This window comes from Notechis scutatus, chromosome 7, assembly GCF_049901735.1.
Source record: "Notechis scutatus isolate UNSWTSFEM ecotype Mainland chromosome 7, rNotScu1.2, whole genome shotgun sequence".
Lineage (NCBI taxonomy): Eukaryota > Metazoa > Chordata > Lepidosauria > Squamata > Elapidae > Notechis > Notechis scutatus.
The window spans coordinates 23,106,290-23,132,937 of record NC_142015.1 but is presented as its reverse complement, the minus strand read 5'-3'; the positions used below and the strand labels follow the sequence as shown (position 1 = coordinate 23,132,937).

Below are 26,648 nucleotides of genomic sequence, written 5' to 3'. Positions count from 1 at the left end.
TTCGTTTTGTTTTGACTATGCCTTCCACACTGGTAAGTTTGTCCGTTCATGGAAAGGTTTTGCCGAGGGACACTTGGTATCTAGAAATAGCTTCTTCAGTCTTCTTCCTCCACTTCCACTTTTGATTTCTAGGTTGTTGAAGTCCTGGGGTTTTCATTTTAACATAGCTGACCCTTCCCTTTGGCTCCTGCAACAGTCAAACCCATAAAATCCACTGTTGGCATCTCAATTTCATAGCAGGGCGCACGAGAGTGACCAGAGGGACTTCTTCTGCTGAGAGAACTGGTAGATTGGGACCTCCAGATTTCAGAAGGTCTTGGAGATACCTTCATATTCCCTAATGGTCAATGTTCTGCTGCAATTCTTTGTCTCCTCATGTCCATGCTTCCTCCTTAGGGTGTTCTTCATGCTCGGCTGTCTGGCTCACGCTGGTGGGAAGCACAGATGACTCTTCTTCTAGTGCCATTCATCCCTAGATGTGTCAATCAGCCAAATGGGTGGGTTAACTGTCCCAGCTGCAGCCACACAACCTGCTTGTTGAGAACACGTTCTCCTTTTACCCCCTTCCTTAAAAACAGCAACATGGGACGTTGGCTTCTTTAGGATTTTTGCCCTCTTAAGTGGCTTGACTTAATGCTAATCTTCTGGCCAACAGTGCGTTCTGAAGTGGTCACGGGGAAGGCAAGTCCTCCTTTCTTTATCACCCTCAATCTTCTGCTCTTTTTTGACCATGGCTGCTGTGAGAAGATGACGGTGGAGATGGTGACAAGCATGATTCGCCATGTTTTTACATTACCTCATTTTACTTTGGTCAGTCGAGGTGTGGTAAGAGTTGAAGGACAGGCTTCCCAACTTCAGATTTCCATTTGGGAGACCATGGGAAGCTCTGGAGATATTTCTCCATGGGTCAAATTCTCCTATTGATTCTGAGGTCTTTGGGGCAGAGTTGGAGGAGCTACTCAATTTCCAATAACTCAGCTCCAAAACAGGAACAAGTAGCCATTTCCCAATGGTTCCCTGCGTGATAAGGATGGTGTGCATCCATCCGTTCTTCCCCCTTTTTTCTCACCTCTGAAGCATGACATTTTGGTCCCCACAACTCATCTTCTTAAGCTGCTGCTTTTCTCCAGCTATTTTTTGACTCCCTAAAAAGAGGGAGGTTTTCCAAAAACGAGAAGTATAAAGGGACTGGACAGAAGGCCAAGTAATATTTCCTTTCCCACTTTCCCTGCATTCATTACAGGTAGAAGGACCTGGGACGATTAACAGCATAATTCTGGAGCCAGGCCACATGCTAAAGATCTCTTCCCCCAACCCCCCTCCAACCCCGATTGTGTGTATGCGTGTGTGAGGTTGTGTGCGCAAGTGTGCGTGTGCATAGGATCTGTCTGTGCGAATCTGTATCTATACTAAACTTTGCGCTGTGCGCAAGGTCTAATATAAGTTGATTACAAAAATAAAAATTGAAAAAACAGAAACAGGAAATCATCAACCACCACAAGCTTGAGTTGATAGAAGCTAGGAGTTATACAGGCTACAAAGCCAAAATCTTAATGTAAAGTAGCTAGAAAAAGAAATGGAATAAAAGTATGAATAAAATATAATGAACAGAAGACAGTAAGTGTCATTGGTTTTTTTTTTATTATTATTATTATTGGTGCTCTCATTATTTCATTGTTTTACCGTTGTCTCTTTCTACAGTCTCTATGCCTCATTTTAGGGAGTTCTCCCTTAGAGGTAAAATCATTTTAACCAAGTATCTTCTTCAGTGGGCTGATAACCAGGCGAGAGTGATCAGAACTCCACACAAGCTGCTAGATTGGAAGACAGATCTCCCAAAGTCTTGTCTTAAATTATGGAAGCAAGTAAAATTAGGAAGCATTTATCTCTGGAAAAACTTCCCGAGTTTCAGAACTATGGTCTCTCTTGGACCCTTTGTTGCTGTTGTAAGTCTAAAAAAGGACTCTAAAATGAGGGTGTCCAACCTTGGCCACTTGAGGACTTGTGGACTTCAACTCCCAGAATTCCCCAGTCAGTAATGGCTGGCTGGGGAATTCTGGGAATTGGAGGTCCACAGATCTTCAATTTGCCAAGGTTGGACATCCCCGCTCTAGTACATGACTAAAGTAGATTAGGAAATGGGTCTTCACTAATGTCAACATGTAAGTTTGTTTTTGAAAGAAATGAAGAAATAAACTTGGAAGAAATGGTGACGAATCTGTGATTTTTCCCAAGTGAGGTTTGGTTTTGGTTCTCACCAGCTCCATATACATGGCTAAGAGTGGGGAACTCTAGGAGTTGTAGGCCGATGTCTGGAGGACCACAGATTTACTCGTCCATACATTACCACAAAGGTGAGTCCTCTCTACCCTGTAGTAGATGGTTGAATCCTTAAATCTGAATGAAGATGACTGGAATCCTAAGTTTTTGCTAGAAAATCTTGAATAGCGTGCGCATTCAATTCAGGCGACATGAATAGCTCTACCTCATGCAACACATTAAAGCAAACTGGAATTTTTAATATCAATATCAGAGGATCAAATATCACATTTTAAATCTTTGGGGAATTAATTGGCTGCCTTCTGTTTCTTATCATGATACAATCTTATCAGGATCCAGCTGAGATCAAGTGAGCTACTAATGCCACTCTATAAAGCCTTAGTAAGGCCATACCTAGAATACTGCACCCAGTATTGGTCACCATACTATAGAAAAGATGTTGAGACTCTAGAAAAAGTGCAGAGAAGAGCAACCAAGATGATTAGGGGACTGGAAGTTAAAATATATGATGAATGGTTGCAGGAACTGGGCGTGGCTAGTCTGGTGAAGAGAAGGACCGGGGGAGACAGGAGAGCATTCTTCCAATATTTGAGGGGCTACCACAGAGAGGAAGGGGGTCAAAGCTATTTTCTAAAGCACCTGAAGGCCAGACAAAGAATAATGGATGGAAACTGATCAAGGAGAGATTCAACCTGGAAATAAGGAGAAACTTTCTGACAGTGAGAGCAATCAACCAAGGAATAGAAGTTGTGGGAGCGCCATCACTTGAGACCTTCAAGAAGAGATTGGACTGCCATTTGTCAGGAATAGTGTAGGGTCTCCTGCTTGGCCGGGGGTGGGGTGGGGTGGTTGGCCAAGATGACCTACAAGGTCCCTCCCAACTCTGATTATCTGTTATCTGTTATCTCCTCTTCCAGATTGGGAAGGGAAGGTCTGCCTTGTCGATTTGTAGGTTTTTAGTGGGGCTTAGGAAAAATCAAATGATGGATGGAATTGTCTCAAAAGGAAAGAATGATAGTTTGTTCTGAGCTTGGCAGGACTATACAACAATCCAACATTTGCCCCCCCCCACACACAACAAATGTCACAACAAGTTACAACAGGGAAACATACTATGTGAATAAGAAACTAACACAGATGATTAGGGGACTGGAGGCTAAAACATGTGAAGAATGGTTGCTGGAATTGGGTATGTCTAGTTTAATGAAAAGAAGAACTAGGGGAGATATGACAGCAGTGTTCCAATATCTCAGGGGCTGCCCCAAAGAAGAGGGAGTCAAGCTATTCTCCAAAGCACCTGAAGGCAGAATAAGAAGCAATGGATGGAAACTAATGGGTGCCCAACACGAAGTTAAAAGAGTTAGATACCAAGGAAAGAAGCAATCTGGAATTAAGGAGAAATTTCCTGACAGTTAGAACAAAGAATCAGTGGAACAACTTGGCTCCAGAAGTTGTGAATGCTCCAACACTGGACGTTTTAAAGAAGAGATTGGATAACCATTTGTCTGAAATGGTATAAGGTTTCCTGCCTAAGCAGGGGTTGGACTAGAAGACCTCCAAGGTCCTTTCCAACTCTGTTATTCCTATTCTATTCTATTCTATTCTATTCTATTCTATTCTATTCTATTCTATTCTATTCCATTCCATTCCATTCCATTCCACTCCACTCCACTCCACTCCATTCCATTCCATTCCATTCCATTCCATTCCATTCCATTCCATTCCATTCTATTCTATTCTATTCTATTCTGTTCTATTCTATTCTATTCTATTCTATTCTATTCTATTCTATTCACCATAAGCTTCCTTCAAATGATACGGATGCTGTAGACCTATGCAAAGCCATTATGATGAAAAGCTTTTCCTGCCACAGGCCTTGAGTTTTAATTCTCCACCTGAATCCCATATGTCATTAACAGTCACTGAGCACAACCAGAAAATAAGATTGATTTAGCCCTGTTTTTCATAGCTACTTCAACTGTAGCCATATCTCTTTGAGAGAGATTCTTGTATTCCCATTCTGTGTGGGAATGTGGTGTGCGATGACCAAAGAGTCGATTAAAATCACTGGCATTTTAACTATCACAAGAGAAGCTTATCTCCAAAGCTGAATTAACAAGCCCCTTTTCAAATGGATACCAGGCACTGACTCATTACTGTAAGGGGAAAAAAATGTGCATAGCTGAAGTTGACCCCAGTCAAAGATATGATCAAAAATTATTACTGGAAGGTATCGTTTCTGCCTTAACACATGAAGGAAACAAGGATGAACACACCACTGCTCCAACCTTAGGATAGGGAGTCTGCAAACTTGGCAACTTTTAAGACTTGTGGACTTCAACTCCCAGAATTCCCTAGCCAGCAGGGGGAATTCTGGGAGTTGAAGTCCCCAAGTCTGAGGCTGGATACTCCTGGCCTAGGGAAAGCAGTAGAACACTGTAGAGAAGCTACACCTCGTTCTTGAATGTTGGATGCAAAAAACCCCTCACATTTAAAACACTGTGTTGTTTCAAAATATACACGTACTTAAATGTAAAGTACTATAGTAAGTTCTAGCTGATCCCTATTTCAAATGTTCCAACTCTCCAGAGCAACCTTCAAAACCATTTCAATCTGCTACATTTTTTGGGGGGGGGAGAAGAGATATCAATTAAATTTCAGAAGTCTAGGAACGCCATCTAGTGGAGATACAGGCCCTGGGTTGTCTATGGAGCGCCATCTAGTGGAGATACAGGCCCTGTGGTTGTCTATCCATATCCTGGTTGTCCCAAAGGTGCTTTTATTTTAAAGGCAACTGGATGTTCTGATTTAAGACATTTCGCTTCTCCTCCAAGAAGCTTCTTCAGTTCCGACCACTAGAACTGAAGAAGCTCCTTGGGTGAGAAGTGAAACGTCTTAAAGCAAAACCATTCTTGCCTTTAAAATAAAAGCACCTTTGGGACAGGCCCCTAGGTTGCTCATTCCTTTTAGGAATTATTACCAAGGAATTAGGAATGCTAATTCCTTATCGACCGATAAGGAGAAGTTTGGCGGAAAAAAAATTTAAGTTTATCATCCCTGGGCTACTGGTGTGTGATGGGAATCTCTATTAATATACTTCAACTTGCTATTTCCATCATCCAAAACTAGGCAACCAGGAAGCAGAAATTGTGAATGATTTCCGGGCAATGAAACCGCCAGCCTTGCTCTCCTTCCAGCGTCAACCAAAGTTGACTAAGACTGTGCCTTGTGTATGTTCTCCTAATCTGGCTGCTTGGCCACTTCAGTGAATGTCTCAAGCACCCCAAAGGGTGACTACTTCCACTGCTTCAGATATCAGTCTTGGCTACCATCATTTTAGAAGCTTGCTCTGGACGTTTGTCTAAACCAGTGATGGCTAACCTATGACACGCGTGTCACTCGTGACACGCCGAGGCACTTTGACAGACACGCCTGTTGGTGTGGGGAAAACCTGCACATTTAGAGGCTACCTGTGCTCTGCTCCAATCCCTGCTCCCTGCTTGTTGCGTGGAGGCGTGGTGTCACCGCTGCTGCGAGATCTTTGCAGCAGAGAACCAGTTTTAACCGCCATAAACTGAGGTTTGTCAGTTTCATTACCTCAGGAACGCTACAGGGGGAAAGGAGATCCATGAGGTTCACAGCCCTGTAAGGTGGCCTTCCGATCCCCACATCCTGCACCTGCAGCCCTGAGACCAGGGAGACGAGTTTCACAGCCCTGTGTGATCACGCCAGCCCAGTCCGTCATAAACCAAATTATTGATATTTCTTGAAGTGACACACGACCCGAGGAAGGCTACACTTTTTCCCGATTTTCGACACACCAAGCTGAAAAGGTTAGCCATCACTGGTCTAAACCTATCCCTTCCATGACCAGAAACCTATTCTCCAACACTTGGGATTTGCCCAGGACAAGCCCTGCCTGGATTGACCGTGGCCTATGTCAAGGTGGAAATGCATGAAATAATGCAAACAGTGGAAGATTTCTGCTCCAGCTAATGCCTGGATGGTGATCGTTTCAAGGCTACTGGGGTCATCTCCACAGCATTTCCAGCTTCCTGAGTTCTCCTCCTGCTTCCTTCTCATAGGTTGAAAATGAACCCAAGAACTTTCTGGTTCTTAGCTTTGCCTGCCTGCCCCATGCTGGGACAGCGACATGGGACGTTAAATTAATTCCAGAATGAAGACGGATGAAGGTCCAGTGTGAAGAATGTTGTCCTGGGGCAGCTGTGATGGCAAAGACCCCAATGAAGGGGGAAAAAAAATATCAACGTTATGGAGAGAGACAGTTCGTATTTACAAAACTGGGACAATGATGGGATGAACGGTGGCACCCTGCCCTCTTTGTCTGTCTCGGCTTGCCTCAAAGGAAGACCTTTGATCGGTCAAGATGAAAGCCACGGATGCCTCTCAGGAGGAGGAAATAAATTTAGACAGCCTCGTGACTCCAACCTCGTGGAACGGCTCCTTTCAATCCAGCTGCAGTGATTTGTTAGTCCTTGAGTCTTCTTCCAGGCTCCTGAAATATAGAAGAAACCAGGTGAAGGTGAGCTACCTTTTGCATTATAAAGGGCTGGTTTGTGGGATCTGGTGTGTGAGCCCCTCAACCAAGAGGCTGTGGGAAAAATTCACTCAACATTTATTTATTTTTATTTTTTTGGGAAGGGATAGAGTGGCACGGTGGCCTGGAGGTGGAACTCTCGCCTCACAATCAGAAGGCTGTGAGTTCGATCCTAGATAGAGGCAGATATTTCTCTCTCTGGGCACTCTGAGAATATTTATCTGCTAAACAAAATTCAGCATTGGTGACAGGAAGGGCATCCGGCCATGAAAACACTCTGCAAACTGCATTTAGTTGCCCAGACTCCAACCTGCAAGGGATTATGGGTTGGTTAAATGGAAACGTTGATTTTTTTTATTTATTTGTTGGTAATTGGATCCGTGGATTGACATGCAGTTCTCCTTCACAAGTTCCAGGCTCCTGAATTCAGCAGTGCAGCTCCTATTATTGATATATTGATAGCCTCCATTTATTTCATCCATTTGGCTATTTATTCTTAAGGGGAAAAAAAAAACTCTACGTAATCAAACTAGAGTTGGAAGGCACCTCGGAAGTCTTCTAATTCAGCCCTCCCCTCAAGGAGGAGATCCTATACCACTTCAGACAAGTGGCTGATTAAAGATAAATATGAATATATCATAATATGATATTAATATTTCCCTTAATACGGTAAGGAAAAGAGCATATTAAAAATGTGGATTTTTAAAAAAGAAAAGCGAAAAGTAACATTCAGAACAAGGAAAATGGTTGCATCAACTGGAGAGGTGACAGGAAATGGAATTTGTAAGTAAATGTTACCAAAAAAAAAAAAAAAGGAATAGTGTGAATTTTGAGGTTACAAACTGCCCAGGATCATTTAGGTAAGATGGGCAGCATAGAACACAAACAACCAAATAAATGTTTTGTTCAATATGTAACATTTATTTTTTTTAAAAAAAAAATCAATTCAGATGCATTATGTTCCCGTGTTCTTAAGTCTTCTGCATCACACATGATGTTTTATACCTCATATCTTTTAAGAACAATGGTGGCACAGTGGTTAGAATGCAGTATTGCAAGCTAACTCTGCCGACTGCCAGGAGCTCGATCCTGACTGGCTTGAGGTTGACTCAGCCTTCCATCCTTGGTAAAATGAGATTATTGGGGCAATATGCTGACTCTGTAAACCCCTTACAGAGACCTGTAAAGCCACGTGAAGCGGTATATAAGTGCTATTGCTAACAGCTATCTGGGTTTATTTATTTTATTATTATTTTTTACTAGATGGAATATCCTGAGCTATTTTCTCCTCTATCATGAATAGAGCTTTGTCTCACCTTTGTTGCAAACGGCACTCTGGTGCAAATTCACCTCCTACTCCTCTACTGGTATAGCACAGTTTTCTTTATTTTCTGATGGAATGGCGAGGTAGTTGGTGCTAGGGAACAAAAAGGGTGTTATTTGCAAAAGAACCCTAAATACTCAAGTGCACAATTTAAGAAAAACCCCCACGGATTGAGTCCAGCTAGGTGGCATCATCTAGGTCAGGGTTTTTCCAACCTTGCCCATTTCCCAACCATGTGGACTTCATCTCCCAGAATCCCACAGCCAACAATAGCCATTGCTGAGAATGCTGGGAGTTGAAATCCACTCAATTAGCCAAGGTTGGAAAACTAGGATCTTGAAGAACTTGGTTTCAAAGAGCTAAGCAAGGTCAGAGATGGACAGGAGACCATCAAAAAGTACCCAGACTATTAGCTAGTTGGGAAAAAATTCTAGAAATAGTGAGTGGTGTAGCTTTGCCAAAGGAACTATGTGTTCATGAGATTACCTAGAATCTTTTTTACTGGTTTTATTCCAAAAGTACTTTTTCAAGAGGCAACTGGACTTTCTGTTTTTTCTTTGAAGATGCTCCACTTCTCATCTAAGAAGCTTCTTCAACTCTCAGAGCTGGTATTTCTTTGAAGATGCTTCACTTCCTCTTCAAAGAAAAACCAGAAAGTTCAGTTGCCTCTTGAAAAAACACATTTGGGACAACCATGACCTGGAGAACTAAGAATATTCACAGATATTTACTAGTTTTATTGTTTTTACTGTTTATTGTTATTGTTGTGAGCTGCCCAAAGTTATGTTGCACTGTATAAGATGGGTAGCTACACACTTGATTTAATGGAATAAAATATGCTATCTTTATTAAGAATGGACAAAGCGAAAATCCGGCATGCAAAAAAAAAAAAAATACAGGATTGTATCTCTAGCAGATCAGGTGAAACTGCTGTTTCAGGCCCCTTTTCCCTCCCTTTTTGGATGGCCTTGTTTTTCCTCTCTGGTTCTCTTTTCCTTGTCAGGAGCATCCATAAGGTATGGTCAGAAAAATCAAGATGGCGCCCTCAATGGTGCCATTGAAGCTTTGGTTGCAGTTTGGTCAGCACCATTGGGACTTGGAACTTTGCCGGTTGGATAGTCTGTAGTTTGCAGGATCCAATCTGGGTTGGTCCGTGAGATCAGAGGTTTAGTCTTATGAGCTTTCGGATTCATGCTGGAGCCCATCCTCAGGGAACCCCTCTCGAGCAGAATGTGTTCTTGGGCTACTCCACGTGTGGCATTTATAAGGTGCCATGTTGTGTGTGGTTTTGAAAATTGTTGATTGGGATGTTAATGGCTGCCTATTGTTTCTTTGTGCTGCTAAGCCCTCGCCTCCTTAAGTACTTGACAAGCTAGTGGTAAATGAGTACTCCTGTTGACCGACAGAGGTCCCTGTTTCCCAGGCTTCAATCCTTCCCCTGGCTATTTTTGTACCTGCTTGGCCAACAATCTTAGTAGCTGCAAAATTCAATACATGTTTGTTCATTGCAATGAACAAACTCCGTAGTTTGTTCTTCTCTTTCTGGCTGCAGTAGAGAAACAGGTGTATCTTACAAGGGATCTGAATGCTGATTATAGGTTGGCCAACCCTGAGCTGTAATAGCCTGAGCTGCTTCTCCATTCCCCTCCACACACACACACACACACACACTGCAATTCTACTTTCTTTTCTTGCTTCCCCAAATGCCCAGATTTTTTCCAAACTCACGCATTTTCCTGGGTGGCCTCCTCTGCTTTGGAAACTTTTCGGTAGCAGTAAACCATCTCGATCAAGAGCCACAATGTGAGGAAGACCAAGAGAATATACATCATTATTGCAGAGATGAGAGCCGTTAAGTCTCTTCCAGCTGTAGAGGAGAGATTTTTTTTTTGTTTTTAAAGGGAGATAATTCCAGGATTGATCCCTATGAGCAAAACCCCTTTCATGTAATCAAATGTGTGGAGCTTAACTTTGCAGGCAGATCTGGAATGACCCTGAGTTTCTGCAGTTGGCTGAATCTTCCGTGCAATGATGATGAAGGCAAAATATTTCTTACAAACGAATAGAAAATAGAATAGAATAGAATAGAATAGAATAGAATAGAGCTGGAAGGGACCTTGGAGGTCTTCTAGTCTAGCCTTTTGTTCAAGCAGGAGAACCTATACTATCTCAGATAAGCAGCTGTCCAGTCTCTTCTTAAAAACCTCCAGTGATGTAGCATCCATGATTTCTGAAGGCAACTTCTGCTCCACTGGTTAATTGTCCTCACAGTTAGGGGGTGTCTCCTTAATTCCAGGTTGCTTCTCTCTTTGGTTAGTTTCCCACCATTGCTTCTTGTCCTTCCCTCTGGTGCTTTGGAGAATAATCGTAGAATAATAATAAAAGGCACATTATGATCACCCCCTTCCTCTCAATTTTTTTTAGTAACAGATCTTTGGAGAAGGAAGGATGTGGACGAATGAAAAATGATCCCAGATCCCACTAGAACTTGGGAAGGAAGCCAGAACCCCCTGTTTCATAAAAGGCTGAACATTTCTACCAGTTGTGGGATTCAAACATTTTTACTACCAGTTCTGTGGGCGTGGCTTGGTGGGCGTGGCAGGGGAAAGATACTGCAAAATCTCCATTCCCTCCCCACCCCACTAACCTGCTTTCCAGCTCCGTTCTCCTGTGCAGGGCAACCAAAGAAGACCCAGCCGATCAGCTGGGACTCAATGGGAGGCAGAGAAGAGATGGGGTTGGCGGGGCCAGTCAGAGGTGGCATTTGCCGGTTCTCCGAACTACTCAAAATTTCCGCTATCGATTCTCTAGAACAGGTCAGAACTGGCTGAATACCACCAATATCTGGTTTCTACTTGCTCAGTAGCTCCCCATGTACAGCAGGCACCTTCTGGAGACATTGGCATAGCTCATGCGAGCGCATGTAGAACCACTCCAGCAACATACATCAGTGGATAATGAGGGCCACCATGCCCATCCTGATCCGACGGTCCTTTGTTCCTGTCCCTTTACTTTCTCTTCTGCAGAGGTTCTGCTGAAGAGCAGGAAACAGAACCACAGGGAACTTCAGAGGGAAAGGAAACAGAGGGAACAGAACATAGAGAAGATGTTGCGGGGGAGAGAGCAAAAATGGGCAAAAAGGAAGCAGAAAGACCAACACACATAACAAGTAGAGTGGGAGAAAGAACACACGACAGAAAGGAGCCTCAGCCATCATTCTGCTCAGCATCATTCATGATTTGTGGGTAATTACTCTGGAGGATGCCAATTTGTCAAGTACACCCCACTCAAAGGTGACACTAAGCTAAAGGCAAAACTTGGGGGGTCACTGTGGGGGTGAGAAAAAAGAGTGGTAGACAAGAGTTTGTATCATTACTGCAATCTTGACCTAAGGGTTGACCTATTTTCCAAAGAACCAGAAGGCAAGACAAGAAGCAATGGATGGAAATGAATCAAAGAAAGAAGCAACCTGGAATTAAGGAGAATGAGAACTAAGAATGAGAACAGTTAATCAGTGGAACAGTTGTGGGTGCTTGATCACTGGAAGCTTTTAAAAATAGACTGGACAACCATTTGTCCAGAATGGTATAGAGTCTCCTGTGGATCAGCGGCTTGGACTAGAACACCTCCAAGTCCCTTCCAACTCTATTAGTCTGTCTTCTGTTTCTAGCAGTGTTCCCAATGTCAGCAACTCGAAGAGGTACGGACTTCAACTCCCAGCATGCTGCTGGCTGAGGAATTCTGGGAGTTGAAGGTCACACCTGTTCAAATTGCTGAGATTGAGAAATGCTTGTTTATAGGCTTAACTCTTCCAGAGAGAGCAATCTGGGAGGGACGTGAAGGGCGGGAGGTAACTGAGAATTTCTGAATGAGGCGTGCTCACCAAAGAGGAAGGAGGAGACTAGGATCCTTCTGACTTCAGAGGATTCACTAAGCACATTCCAAAGAGGCTTAAAAACAGAGGGGGGGGATTGAAAATGGGCCAGCTCTAGTGTTAAAGTTGAAAGGGAGCGTTTGAAAAAAATGACACAAATTCATCCTTATGCCCCCGAGTACGTTTCTTGTATTCCAGACTGAAAATAAAGGATGCATCCTTCTTTTAAACCACGAGTTTTGTTTTAAACCATGAGTAGTGTTGTTAACTTCTCCCTCCCCAAAACCCTGGATTAGCCTAACAGCTTTGCGCTAGTAAAAACATTAACTACAATAATTGGGCTATGTTACTTTTGGAGCTCTTCCTTAATTTGGCGGGGGTTGGTCTTCTGAATTCTTTCTGGGTGAAAAAATTGTTGGATCCTAGAAAATCCTTTCCTACCTCCTTTATATGGACAGCAGAAGGGGTGGCATATAAATGTAATAAATAAATAAATAAATAAATGCATACTGTACCCTCCCATTACCCCCCTTTTTTCCCTTTCTTTGTAATTCTGTATTTCAGTGGTGGGATTCAAATTTTTTTACTACTGGTTCTGTGGGCGTGGCTTGGCGGGTGTGGTGTGGCTTTGTGGGCATGGCTTCATGGGCACGACAGGGGAAGGATACTGCAAAATCCCCATTCCCTCCCCACCCCACTAACCTGCTTTCCAGCTCCATTCTCCTGTGCAGGGCAACAAAAGAAGACCAAGCCAATCAGCTGGGACTCAATGGGAGGCAGAGAATAGATGGGGGAGGGGCCAGTCAGAGGTGGTACTGGCTGGTTCCCTGAACTGCTCAAAATTTACACTACCGGTTCGTGAGAACCGGTCAGAACCGGCTGAATACCACCTCTGCCGTATTTGCAAAATAAGCCTTGGCCGCTGTTCATAATTTAACTTCCCAGTTAAGATCTGAGAAAACTGCTGGAAATGGTTTAATCTCAACAGAGTTGAGACGGTTAACTTAAAGGCTTTGAGAAGGGACTGACTCCTTGTATTATCTTACCATCCTTCATCACAGTGAGATGAATCAGTGTTGAGCTGGTGAAGATGGGCCGGTGGGTCTCAAAGAGGAATTCCCGGGTGACGTTACAGGTGTAAATCCCTGAATCGTTCATAGAGATGTTTAGGACCGAGATGGAGACGTCCTGCATATCTGCACTTCCATTCCACTCAAGCCGGCCCTGGAAAGGACTCTCAAGTTCCCGTTTCTCGTTGTTGAATTCATAGATCTGTAAAGGTCAAAAAAAAAAAAAAAAAAAAGGAGACATCAACTTTAGCAATAGCGTTTAGACTTATATACCACTCCACAGTGCTTTGCAACCCTCTTTAAACAGTTTACAGAGTCAGCCTATTGCCCTCAAACAATCTGGGTCCTCATTTGACCAACCTTGGAAGGATGGAAGGCTGAGTCAACCCTGAGCCAGTCAGGATTGAACTACCAGCAATTGGCAGAATTAGCCCGCAATATTGCATTCTAACCACTGGGAAGGAAGGCAGGAAGGAAGGAAGGAAGGAAGGAAGGAAGGAAGGAAGGAAGGAAGGAAGGAAGGAAGGAAGGAAGGAAGGAAGGAAGGAAGGAAGGAATAGCAATAACACTTAGACTTATATACTGCTTCACAGGGCTCTAAGCAGTTCAAAGAGTCATCATCTTGCCCCCAACAATCTGGGTCCTCATTTCATTAACCTTGGAAGGCTGAAAGGCTGAGTCAACCTTGAGCTGCTCAGGTCGAACTATTGGCAATTGGCAGAATTAGCCTGCAATACTGCATTCTAACCACTGGAAGGGAAGGGAGGGAGGGAGGGAGAAAGGAAGGAAGGAAGGAAAATAGCAATAGCATTTTAGACTTTTATATGTGTGTGTTTGTATTTATTTTCATGGTCATGATGTGCACTGAAGATGATGTTTGATTTCGTTGTACGAGGTGCAATGACAATAAAGTAAACTAAACTACTCTAAGTGCCTAGCCAAAAGATTACCAATTGTGCTTATTGGCCAATAATTTTCTGGGTCATCCTTCGCTGTTTCTAAAAAAAGGGGAGGATAAATACAACCCACAATCCCTAGGGATTTACTTAAAATATGTGAAGGCTGAGCCCCAGATTAGCCCCATCATGAAATGCTTTTTTTAAAATCAGCTCTACTGAGATTAAACCATTTCCAGCAACTTTCTCAGATCTGAACTGGGAAATTTAATTATGAAGGGCAGCTGCCTTCACCAGTGGTCAATCTCATATGGTCTCTGGACCCAGGAAATTCTAAAGCTTCCAGAAAACAGACCTCACCATCTCTGTATATTCACTAAAAATATTTTTTCCCAGGCTTTGGATGTGATGTAGTTGTCCCATAGCATTTTAATGTTGGAAGATCTGTATTTTTTTTCCCAAGCATTTTCACATGATTGCAGAGTTCATGTTGTTGTTGTTTTGGTTCAATCAAGTATTAATTCTGACAGGATTAATTAAAGGAATAAAAGGACTGGGAGATCTGCAACCATTTGCCAAAACAGAGTAGAGAAATACAGGCTCGCTTCCCAAAGCAGCTATTTATCTTTGATGACATCTCATATTTTCTCTCTCTTATTCTGAAGCAGTTGCTTAAATAATTATTATTGTTTGTTGCACATTCACCCAGATATTCAGACTGGATTTGGCATTCTTATCTACCCATTAGGTCCTTCCCAAGGGCTTCCTGGGACAGACCGATGTTGATTTTTGGTGGTGTTGAAGGCATTGTCACTGGATGTAAGCTGTTCCGAGTAAAGCTGCCTTTTGCAATTGACACACAATGAAATTGTCAGTGACAATAGTGTTCAAGGGCTGCTCCAGTTGTTTGGGGATTATTGGTATTACCTTTGCTTTCTTTTGCCACAGCCATTCTATTTTATTTTGAGGTCCTCAGATTATTATTATTGCTTATGGATGTCCTGAGTAGCTCTTGCTCATATGTTCATTCTATAGGCATTTTTACCATCAAGTTTAGTTTCTGTTTGCTATAGCAGATTTGGAAAACAATCCATGATTTGGAGCAATATGGAGGCCACATAGCTGGGCAGAGAGAGTTTAAATGCTTCTGTAATTCCTCAATTCTCTTTTCATATTTTTTTGTGACAGAGCCAGATAGGAAGAAGGAAAGATGGAGAATATTCTGTGCCAATCAGACTGTAATTTGCATCTCCCAAATTGAGGGGGGTGATCAAAGTTATCTGGAATGCCATAGGTTTCTCCCTAAATCTAGAAATAAACCCAGCTCTATTTTCATTCCCTCATTCCCTCCCCACCAAAAAAGCCAAATTAGATTTACATCCTGCCTTTCTTTCCTCTAAGGCAGAATGCAGATCCCTCCTTTCTCCATTTTTTTTTTTAAATTTCCACAGCAACAATTCTGTGAGGTTCATTTAAGCTGGCAAGCAGATAGGCTAACCCAAACTCACCCCATGGGCTTGCAAGGGTGAGGATGGATTCAAATCTAAATCTCCACAGATTTAATTCATTGCTGCGATCGCTATCACACATGTACCCTTTATAAAATTAGAATTTTACCCCCCCATCTCTTTGCTAGAACACCTCTGGCAAATAGGAGTAGTGTTTTCCTGAAAACATATAGGAACAAAATCCTGCTGTTATGGATGAGGTTCCATAAACAAAGTCACCCTTTCAAAGAGCTTCTCTTTCCGAGTGTGATTACTTTCAGAAAGTAGAACGTCCCACTGTCTTCTTCTCTAAAACTCCGGATCCTCATTTCCAATTAGCCTGGTCATTTCCTATCACTGGAGGATCTCCCATGGACAAAATACTCACCAGTGGTGGGATTCAAATGTTTTTACTACCAGTTCTGTGGGCGTGGCTTGGTGGCCAAGGTGTGGCTTGGTGGGCGTGGCAGGGGAAGGATACCGTAAAATCCCCATTCCCTCCCCACCCCACGAACCTGCTTTCCAGCTCTGTTCTCCTGCGCAGGGCAACCAAAGAAGACCCAGCCGATCAGCTGGGACTCAATGGGAGGTGGAGAATAAATGGGGATGGGGCCAGTCAGAGGTGGTATTTGCCAGTTCTCTGAATGACTCAAAATTTCCGCTACTAGTTCTCCAGAACTGGTCAGAACCTGCTGAACACCACCTCTGATACTCACCCTCTTAAAGTCTTTTAAATCAGATCTCCTCTCCCACTCATCCTCCTACAACCTGGAAGTTTCTCCTAAGCTTTAGCTGAAATTGTAACCTGTCAGGATTCTAGCAATTGCTCTAATTAAATCATGATTCTCGAGACAAACTTCTCCAGTTGAGCACCTTCATGGGCTGAGTGTCATCATTCATGTTCTCCAATTAAATATATTTGCGGGCAAAAGCTCTGGTACTTCAGTTACAATCTTTTAAAGATAAGAGTTGGAATGTACTCTCACCTCCAAACTCCTGCACTGCTCTTCCAGATTTCCTTCCTTCCCCCCTCCTTTTTTTAATGGCAACTACTAAAACAGGCATAGGGATGTTTTATGAGTTGACAAAACCTTTCTGAGTCCCTGTTTCCATTTTTTCCCCATCTCCCATGGTCCACACGTTCATGGTACAGAGGTAATCACTCACAGCTACATCTTGTCCTCCTTCGGGCTTGTAGAACCACTTCACTATGGTGTTGGCCAAAACCTCTTCTCGCTTCATACAGGAAATGCACATCAGCTTCATGCGCGATCCCTGCACGGCCTCTGTCTCCGAAGGGACCTCGACACAAACGGAAGAACAGATGCCCACTGGATAACGACGGGAAATGATGCAACCCAGTTTGAAGGCGGAGAAGATGTGCGGCCCGGAGAGACCCAACCATTGCCAAGTCAGAAAAGAAAGAAAGAAAGAAAGAAAGAAAAAAAGGAAGATAAATGCACCAGACACAAGAAATTACACGCTGCTCAGTTTGTTTTTCCTGCGGAATGAGAATAAAGCTTTTAATTTACGGTTGGCGTCCTTGAAGAAGGATTTTTTTAAAAAGTGAGATTGGAAAAGCTTCCTTTTTCTAGATCAGTGGTTCTCAACCTTCCTAATGCTGCGACCCTTTAATACAGTTCGTCATGTTGTGATGATTCCCCAACCATAAAATTATGGCTCAGTTCCTAAGACCATCGAAAATATGTGTTTTCCGATGGTCTTAGGCGACCCCTGTGAAAAGATCGTTCGGCCCCCAAAGGGGTCACGACCCACAGGTTGAGAACCACTGTTCTAGATGATCCTTAGACACCCCCCCCCAAATCTATATTAAGCACCAATTTTGGACAGAATTGGGTGGATCTCTTCAGAACCGATGGAGTCATTCAGGGTGGTTGAATCATGGGAGTTCAGAGTAGATCGATTTGATTCTGCTCACAGTGCCTAAACTATGGAACATATATCGTAAGAGAAGGATGGGCCCTATAGAAATTGCTGAGCTACCCTTTTCCTCTGGTATGGGAGGACTGGGATCAATTGAGCCAGCTCGCAACAATCCAAGAGCTCCTAATGTGTTAAAAAAGTTATAAATCATTCTAGCAACTGATTCCCCCCCCCCATCTATAAAGAAACCCTATTTATAGATTCAGTTTCCAAACTCATGTTTCCTTTAACCGTTCACCATAGCGGAGGCCCTGTTGTCCTCTGTCCTTCTTTTTGAAAATGCTCAAATTTGTTCTAAGCATGCTTGTTTAATTACAGCAGGAGACTTAATTTGAACCCTATTTTTCAGATCATCAAAGTTTGATGGTACCAATAATAATATTTGTAGCTCAGGGTCGAACTGTGGGGTCCTTGGTGCTTTCTGAGCTTGGTTTTTTTGCAGACATTTCATTACCCAACTAGGTAACGTCATCAGTGCTTCGCCCTCCTAGCACTGATGATGTTACCTAATTGAATAATGAAATATCTGCAAGAAAGCAGCCACACCCAGAGAGCACCAAGGACCCCACAGTTTGACCCTGAGCTATAAATATTCTCTTCTATTGGTACCGTCAAACTTAGATGAACTTTGAAGGGTTATAGGATTCTATAAGACTTCTATGAATTTGTGACTAACTGAGTACATTTTATGGCTTAGAAAATGGCTGTCATGGAAGCGATCTACAGTACTGAACAAAACAACACAGTGCTACTTTTCAGGGATACGTAAGTGGGTTTTATTTTGCTATGTTCTTCATATGAACTATTGGAACAAAATACTCAACTATAGAAGAAATTGGTTTGATCCAGCGTGCTATTTCTTGGGCTAGAAATGCTGCTGTTTTTAACTATTTGGATTTTCTTTTTAGTTTAGTTTAGTTTAATTTACTTTATTGTCATTGCACCTCGTACAATGAAATCAAACACCATCTTCAATGCACATCATGACCATGACCATGAAAATACAAACACACATCCTTCACCCTCCACACATTGAACCAAAAAACCCCGACACTGCACCAATACTGCACTATATAATAGAATTCAAAAGAATTACTGCCCTGGGGTAGAAGCTGTTTTTCAGCCTATTTGTGCTTGTTTTTATTATCCTGTACCGTCTGCCAGATGGTAATAGTTAAAAAAAAAAAAGGGTGCCCAGGATGTGATGGATCTTTGAGAATGTTTTGAACTTTCTTAAGGCAGCGAGAGCTATAAAGCTCTTCCAAAGAGGGGAGAGGGCAACCCATGATCATTTTTTTTGCAGATGAACAGTCGGTACATATGACGGCCTTTGCAGCCAGCCTCCAAGAGTGGAAGATCCTTTGTGTGGTAGAAACTGGGTAACTGGGTAACAATTCCAGAGACATGGAATTGAGAAAAAAATGCAGATTTTCCCGAGCTGGAACATGTCAGATTGTTCTAGAGTTTTATTTATAGTAAAGGGGATTTCTGCGCAGGATTGTCTAAAATCTCCCTAAAGTCTCTTCTGCCTGATCTAGAGGAACGATATGGACATAATATATCTTGACTTCAACAAATGATTTGATTTGATGTCTCATTAAGATTTTGATTAGCAAAGTAGATAAATATGAACTGGATGGCTGCCTATATTAGGTATATCCATGGTTGAATTGAAAACTCTACTCAAGAGACAGTGGGATCCTATGAGCTTGGTTTTTTTTTTTTTTTGTAGACATTTCATGACCCAACTAGGTAACATCATCAGTGCAACTCAACCAAGCCCAAGAGACAGCTCATCAATGATTCCTCCATCAGACCTGGAAAAAGGCACTTCAACTTCCACCATGAGTCTCATACCCCTCTATATTTCATTCAAAACTTTACTAAAGAAAGAAATACTTATCACATCCGCGGATAGTACAAACCTTGTTGGAACACCTAATAATCTAGAAGATGAAAACAACATTCAAAATAACTTTGTCAGTTTAGAGAAGTGGCTGAATTATCACCTTCCCCCAATGTGTCTCTTCACATGTGTTCGAATTCCAGCAACCTAGTTAGCATGTTGGCTATTGATTATGTAAGATGAAACCCAAGACAAATCAGATCAGAAAAAAGTCACGCTGTCTTCTAGGGCTGGTTGTATGAACAGTTATGTGTTATATGAACAGCTAAACTCTATTAAATCACAGGTTCAAGAGCATCCAGATCTTGGCAGAACAGTGTCTTTCAACAGATTTGAGGACAAACATTTACAGAGGCCTGTAGGTTTAGTCTCCCATTGGGCCTTTTCTATGTCCAAAACGATTCACACCACTCTGTATTTTAATAATAGTGTCAGCCTTGGAAGCCATATTTTACTTGGACACTTTGAGACTGCCACATTTAGTGCCTGGAAATTTGGGAGGGGGGATTTCATAGAGAGGTGGAAGCAGGAGCCTCTGTGGTACATGGTTAGAGCGCAATACTGCAAGCTACTTCTGCAGCCAGCTGCCTACAATTTGGCAGTTCAAATCCCACCAGGCTCAAGGTTGACTGGTTAGAATGCAGTATTGCAGGCTAATTCTGCCAACTGCCAATAGTTCAACCTGAGCAGCTCAAGGTTGACTCAGCCTTCCATCCTTCCAAGGTGGGTAAAATGAGGACCCAAATTGTTGGGGCAGTATGCTGACTCTGTAAACTGCTTTGAGAGGGCTGTAAAACACTATAAAGCGGTATATAAGTCTAAGTGCTATTGCTATTAGACTCAACAACATTCTTTCTCAGAGAGTCATGTTGCCTGCACCTGGAGAGAAATGCCTGGAGGAAGGTCTCCAGTTGGGACGACATTTGATTGAACCATGTGATGGACTGATGGGTACAGGAGATTGGGAAGGAAAAACTCAGAATTCTCAGATTTGGATTTTCCCCAGATGTGCCAATATGACAACTCTAATAAAAATGGAACATTGAGAAAATGCTGATCTTGGAGTTTGGGAGTTTGGTTAGTTGGAACACTGACAAATAGTGACCCATATCTCCATTTGCAATACCTTTTCCTTCTGCCCAATCGCTGCACCTTTCAGCTCTTGTAGGAATTTGGCTTGCGACATTTGAGCAGACAATATGACATGCGAACGCAGAAGGGAGTGGAATCGAGGTTGCTTTCTATGCTTTGGTTTGTTACTGCAGCCCCTGCAGCCATAGAGGGGCAGGATTGTAATTTGTGTGGCTTAGCATTTTGAGGCCAACAGGTTCAAATATGGCCATGGTTGTTGTTTTTTTTGTTGTTGGAACCCTCCAGGCAGTGAGTGACATCTCGTTCGAGCTGCTGCTGCTGCTTGAAAAGGAAGAGAAAGACACGGGCTGGGGAGAGGAGGGGGAGAAGAGGAAAGGAACAAAAGGGGAGGGACTGTTAACCCCTCTCTTCCTCTATCCTCAAGAAACCTGAGTGAACCTGTCAGACCAGAAACAGGAAGAAAGACAATGGCTTTTTCCAATCCTGTTGCCTCAAAAAGTGGGTTGATGGGGCCAGAAGAGGAAGCCAAAGAGATGGGGAGAGGGAAGAAGATCGGGGCATAAAAAATGAGCAGGTACCAGGGAGATTTATTTATTTATTTATTTGATTTTTAATCTTGCCTTAATACTCAATAAGTAATTCAAGGTGGTGAAGATACATAATCTCCTTTCTCAGCCTTTCTTTTCCCACAACAACAACTCTGTGAGTCAGGATGAGGCAGAGTGACCGGCCCAGTCACCCATTGGCTTTCATGCCTAAAGCAGGATTAGAACTTGCCATCTCCTGGTGTTTGGCCCAAAGTCACCCATCCAGCTTTCATGGCTAAGGCAAGACTAGAACTCATGATCTCCTGGTGTTTGGCCCAAAGTCACACAGCCAGCTTTCATGGCTAAGGCAGGACTAAAACTCGCCATCTCCTGGTGTTTGGCCCAAAGTCACCCAGCCAGCTTTCATGGCTAAGGCAGGACTAGAACTCATGATCTCCTGGTGTTTGGCCCAGAGTCACCCAGCCAGATTTCATGGCTAAGGCAGGACTAGAACTCAAGATCTCCTGGTGTTTGGCCCAAAGTCACCCAGCCAGCTTTCATGGCTAAGGCAGGACTAGAACTCATGATCTCCTGGTGTTTGGCCCAGAGTCACCCAGCCAGATTTCATGGCTAAGGCAGGACTAGAACTCAAGATCTCCTGGTGTTTGACCCAAAATCATCCATCCAGCTTTCATGGCTAAAGCAGGACTAGAACTTGCCATCTCCTGGAGTTTGACCCGAAGTCACCCAGCCAGCTTTCATGGCTAAGGTAGAACTAGAACTCACAGTCTCCTGGTTTGTAGCCCCATGCATTCACCACTAGACCAAGCTGGCTTGCTAAGAATTGACATCAACTTGATGGCACATACTCAACATTGGGGTGGAGGGTAGAGTCGTTAGCCTGGGGTCCCATTCCTAGAAGTGAACCTTTCTGTCACTTGAAATGGACTCAGACCCAAGCTCAGACCCAAAGGTGGGTTTGGGGGTTGGATTTCTTTACAGACTGGCATCCCCTGTGAAGTTTAGCACTGCCAGATCTAACATTGGCCACTTTGAGTTGGCAAGCCAACAAGAAACCAAAATAGTTTTTGGGTAAAGCTCTTTGAGAAGAAGTCCTCCAGGATTTGCTTATTTTTTATTTTTTTAAAAAGCACATTTTGCGCAGGGGAGATTTTAATTCAAAAAGCTAGTTCCCGGAGGAAGAAACCATCCAAAATGTCTAAACCAGAACTGGAAGGAGAGGGATTACAACTCGAACGAGCTGCTTTAGAAAAAGCGTGAAACTCCCCGTAGCTGATCCCCCTCCAGATTTCCTGCCTTGCTTCTCCTCCCGTTACAGCCTTCACCTGCCAAAGCAAACCGCCAGGCGCGGGAGTTGCCTGCCCGATTTCCAGCTGAGAAAAACCGCCACAAAACAACAACAGGCTGCTTTTAATTACAAGCCGCGCTTCTCACCATGGCAGCCTCTCTGTTCCCCAAGGAGCGGCGGAAAGCCACCAGATCGTGCCTCCCAACCGCCGCTCTTCCCCCGCAGGCTCCTGCCTTGCCTTGCCTTTCCTTGCCAAATCCAGCCACCCTCCCCACCGCGCCCCGTCTTTCCACTTAGGGCTTCCATTGTTCAGGCAGGAGAGACCCCCCCCCCGGCACCTACCCCAAAGCGCCGTCAGCAGGGTCGAGGCGAAGGCAACCTTTGTCAGCGCAGCCATGATTCCCACGGAACTGGGAGACGGGGTCTTCTGGGGGCGGGGGGGGGATCTCAACTGAAGAGCCGAGCGGTCCGGGCAGGGCAGGGCTGGGTTCGAACCCAGGGAAGAGCGGATTAGACAGAGCCTTTAGAGAGCCGTAGGGGCGCTCGCAGCCACGGCCGCCGGCGACGGGGCGCGATTCAGCACCACGGAGAGCGCCGCCTTTGAGACTCCCTGCGCGGTCGCCTCCGGGTCGAATTGGACACCGGCCGCTCCTTCGGGGTTCCGGCGCCGCGCCTGATGGGCACGAAGCCCCGATCCCCTTCCCCGGGGAGTCGGCTCGGCTTTTCTGGCGGCGGGGAAGGGGGCTCCGCGCCCGCCGCTGCTCCGGCGCGCCGCCCAGTCCGACCTCCGACGCCTGGCGCTGCGCGAAGACGAGCGCGGAGAGGTTGAAGCTGGAGCAGCCTACTTGGCGGGTGGGGTGAGGTAGGGGGTTAGATGAAGCCTCCCTTCCCCCCCCCACCTCCCCGTGGAAGCATGCGCAGATTTGTCCTTGGCAAAAAATGCGGGCACGCCCCCTCCGCTGAACCCGCGGCTCCCTTGCCTTGCAAGCCAAAAGGGCAGAAGCGCGCGCAAACTCGGGTGCGCCTGGTTGCCAGTCGCCCGCGCGCCTCTTTCTTCAGCTGGGCGGAGAAGCGGAGCTTTCTAGGAAACCTGGCATCCGCAAGTGTGAATGGAAACCGTTACTCTACCACCAGCAGGTCGGTCTGGGAAGTAATGCAGTTGGCAGGGAGAAGAGATTGGGGAGGAGCCAAAGTCAAGCCAAACTGAGCCAAGCCGAGCCAAGCCAAGCCAAGCCAAGCCAAGCCAAACCATCCCTTTTGCAGCCCCACATTGTACCTTTCGCTAACTCTGTGTTGTGGTTTTAGCCCTTTCAGGGTTGCATTTACTCCCCACTTTGCATGCTCTTGGGGTTCATGACCTCGAGGTTGTGTGTGAGGCTCCTTAGGAGGTTTTGTTGGGAAAGTCGAATTTTGATCACGTGGCTGTGAGGATGATGCAATGGTGCAGAGAAGAGCAACCAAGATGATGAGGGGGTTGGAGGCTAAGACATACAATGAAACGATTGCAGGAACTGGGCCTGGCTAGTCTAGTGAAGAGAAGGACCAGGGGAGACAGGAGAGCAGTCTTCCAATATTTGAGGGGCTGCCACAGAGAGGAGAAAGGGGTCAAGCTATTCTCCAAGGCACCCCAAGGCCAGACAAGGAATAATGGATGGAAACTGATCAAGGAGAGATTCAACCTGGAAATAAGGAGAAACTTTCTGACAGTGAGAGCAATCAACCCATGGAACAGAAGTTGCCTTCAGAGGTTGTGGGAGCTTCATCACTGGAAGCTTTCAAGAAGAGACTGGACTGCCATCTGTCAGAAATGGGTCTCCTACTTGGGCGGTGGGTTGGACTAGATGACCTACAAAGTCCCTTCCAACTCTGTTATTCTGGTCTGTTATTCTGGTCATAAGAGTGAGGTTCAGCTATAGTCATTTTTTTCAGTGTGGTTATAACTTCAAGTGGTTTCTAAATGAATGATGATACATTTAAGACCAGCTGCACTCAACAAGAGGCCAGAAACGCAATCTGGAGTCAATGTGCTTGACGTTCTTTCTTTTAATTTGATTCCCTTCCACTCTCCCTTGCGTACACCTCCAATTCCAACTGATGTGTTTTATAGATCTGCTGAGAAGCTGGATAGGAGATGACATAAATTGACTCCCAGCCATTTGCCACCAAACACAGACAGCCAAGGAGAGACAGACTATTTCTGCAACCTGAGCGCAGGATGAAGAGAGGCTCTGCGATTGAGATGGGCAGTCTCCAAATATGACACCTAAAGGAAATAAACAAAGATGGAAATCTGGATATCTTCCTCCTAAGTCATAACGTCATAATGTTGGTTTTCCTGGAAGCATGGAGCCAGAGAGTGAGTTTCCAGCTTCGGCACCACAATTTCCATGGCTTGGGGTGCCATCCCTGCTTTACTGTGCATTTATGCTCAGTTCAACACAAGTACAAGGGCATAGAAATGTAGACAGCTGTCTCACACCAGCCAGTTGATCTCTCATTGAAACATTGAGGTCTTTTTTCCAAATATTTGGACTGAAACCAGTCTTTATCAGAGGATGTTAATGCCAAACATTCAACAGAAACAGAAAACTCTGGTTGTCTTTGCCAAGGATGAAATCTGGACTTGCTGCCTTAAAGGCAGAGGTGGTATTCAGCCGGTTCTGACCAGTTCTCGAGAACCGGCAGCGGACATTTTGAGTAGTTTGGAGAACCGGCAAATCCCACCTCTGACTGGCCCCTCCCCCATCTATTCTCTACCTCCCATTGAGTCCCAGCTGATTGGCTGGGTCTTCTTTGGTTGCCCTGCTACAGGAGAATGGAGCTGGAAAGCAGGTTAGTGGGGTGGGGAGCAGAGGTGGTATTCAGCAGGTTCTGACCAGTTCTGGAGAACTGGTAGCGGACATTTTGAGTAGTTTGGAGAACCAGCAAATACCACCTCTGACTGGCTCCGCCCCCATCTATTCTCTGCCTCCCGAGTCCCAGCTGATTGGCTGGGTCTTCTTTAGTTGCCCTGCACAGGAGAATGGAGCTGGAAAGCAGGTCAGTGGGGTGGGGAGGGAAGGGGGATTTTGCAGTATCCTTCCCTTGCCATGCCCATCAAGCCACACTCACCAAGCCATGCCCACAGAACCGGTAGTAAAAATATTTGAACCCCACCACTGATTTAGGGTTTTATTTTGGCAAGCTGCCCGGAGACATTGTGAGTGAGTTGAGCAACCATGTGCATTTTCTAAATCAATCGATCGATCAATCGATCAATCACTCTTTCTCCTGCATGACAGACTTTGATACATCTTGGGAAATCAGCTGATTCGTCCCAGAAAGAAAACATACAGTACAATTAATCCTTGCTTCTCTTCTGCTTAGTAGCCTCAAAGAAGGAAAAGAGCTAGTATAGTTTCTATAAAAGGCATGTTTAAAAAAAAATCCTAGTGTTGATTCAAGGATAATCAGAGTTTCCATCGAGATGAAGCGAGGAAGGTGTGCCTTGAATTGTCCCTTAATGTTTGTTAGATTTTTAACTGGGATCATTACGTTACTTTGTTTTCATTTTTCTTTTAATCTACTGCTACCCAGCGTTGCAATTATCAAGTGGGCTGGCTATGTACATTCTATAAATAAAACAATAAATCAATAAATATCTTCTGGAAGCACCCGAGACTTTCCCTTCCCCATATTGGCAGAGATGCAAACGAAGCTGCTTCTCTCTCTCTCTCTCTCTCTCTCTCCTTGCCCAGAGTGGAGAAAGCCACAGCTCAAAAAGAAAAAAAGGTTGCTTCGAAATTGCAAATGCTAGAAAGAGAGAAGCCGTTCTCTGTGCAGGGTTGCTATAGGAACCAACCCAGCCAGGGCAAAGTAGGCAAATAATAATAAAAAAAAATAATAAAAAATAATAAAAATAAAAATAATAATAATAATAAAAATTAAAAATTAATTAATTAAAAATTAAAAATAATTAAAAATTAAAAATTAAAAATTAAATTGAAAAAGGGATCTGGCTCTTTTGTATCAAAACAAGGAGGTGAGATGATGAAAGTCAAATAAGGATGATCTGAAGATCTACCTGCAACAGAGGGAGGTGAAAGTGGCGATGGGAGTCCCCTATGAGAGGCCTCGGGGTCCCTCCGATCTTGTCAGAATGAATTGTCCTGATCGCATCAGCCAAAAGTGTATAAAAAAGCTTCAAATTTGCAAGAATAAGGCTATCTTTCTGTGTGTGACTTCCTCAGGGGGATCAGTTGCAGAAGGAAGGAAGGAAGGAAGGAAGGAAGGAAGGAAGGAAGGAAGGAAGGAAGGAAGGGGGGAGGGAGGGAGGGAGGGAGGGAGGGAGGGAGGAAGGAGGGAGGGAGGAAGGAAGGAAGGTGGGAATGAGAAGGAGGGA

At 44.2% G+C, this 26,648-nt stretch overlaps 1 protein-coding gene across 1 annotated transcript; it reads right to left on the bottom strand.

The window, feature by feature from the left end:
• Positions 1-6,549: 6,549 nt before the first annotated feature.
• On the bottom strand, positions 6,550-23,163 carry SCN3B (sodium voltage-gated channel beta subunit 3). The gene is made up of 6 exons (XM_026678626.2): positions 22,610-23,163; positions 16,657-16,820; positions 13,083-13,308; positions 9,891-10,029; positions 8,155-8,255; positions 6,550-6,796 (listed from the first exon to the last, which is right to left on the bottom strand). The coding sequence occupies exons 1-5, from the start codon at positions 22,662-22,664 to the stop codon at positions 8,192-8,194; spliced, it is 648 nt and encodes a 215-aa protein (XP_026534411.1). The 5' UTR covers positions 22,665-23,163; the 3' UTR covers positions 6,550-6,796; positions 8,155-8,191.
• Positions 23,164-26,648: the final 3,485 nt, after the last annotated feature.

Bases quoted from the DNA above. Each gene is read 5' to 3' on its own strand.
- SCN3B (XM_026678626.2), bottom strand. From the start codon at position 22,664: ATGGCTGCGCTGACAAAGGTTGCCTTCGCCTCGACCCTGCTGACGGCG. The intron at 13,309-16,656 runs GTGAGTGATTAC...TGACCTTTACAG, and splicing joins AAGGAGGACAAGATGTAGCT to ATCTATGAATTCAACAACGA. The intron at 8,256-9,890 runs GTGAGTTTGGAA...TTTGTTCCCTAG, and splicing joins GAGGCCACCCAGGAAAATGC to CACCAACTACCTCGCCATTC.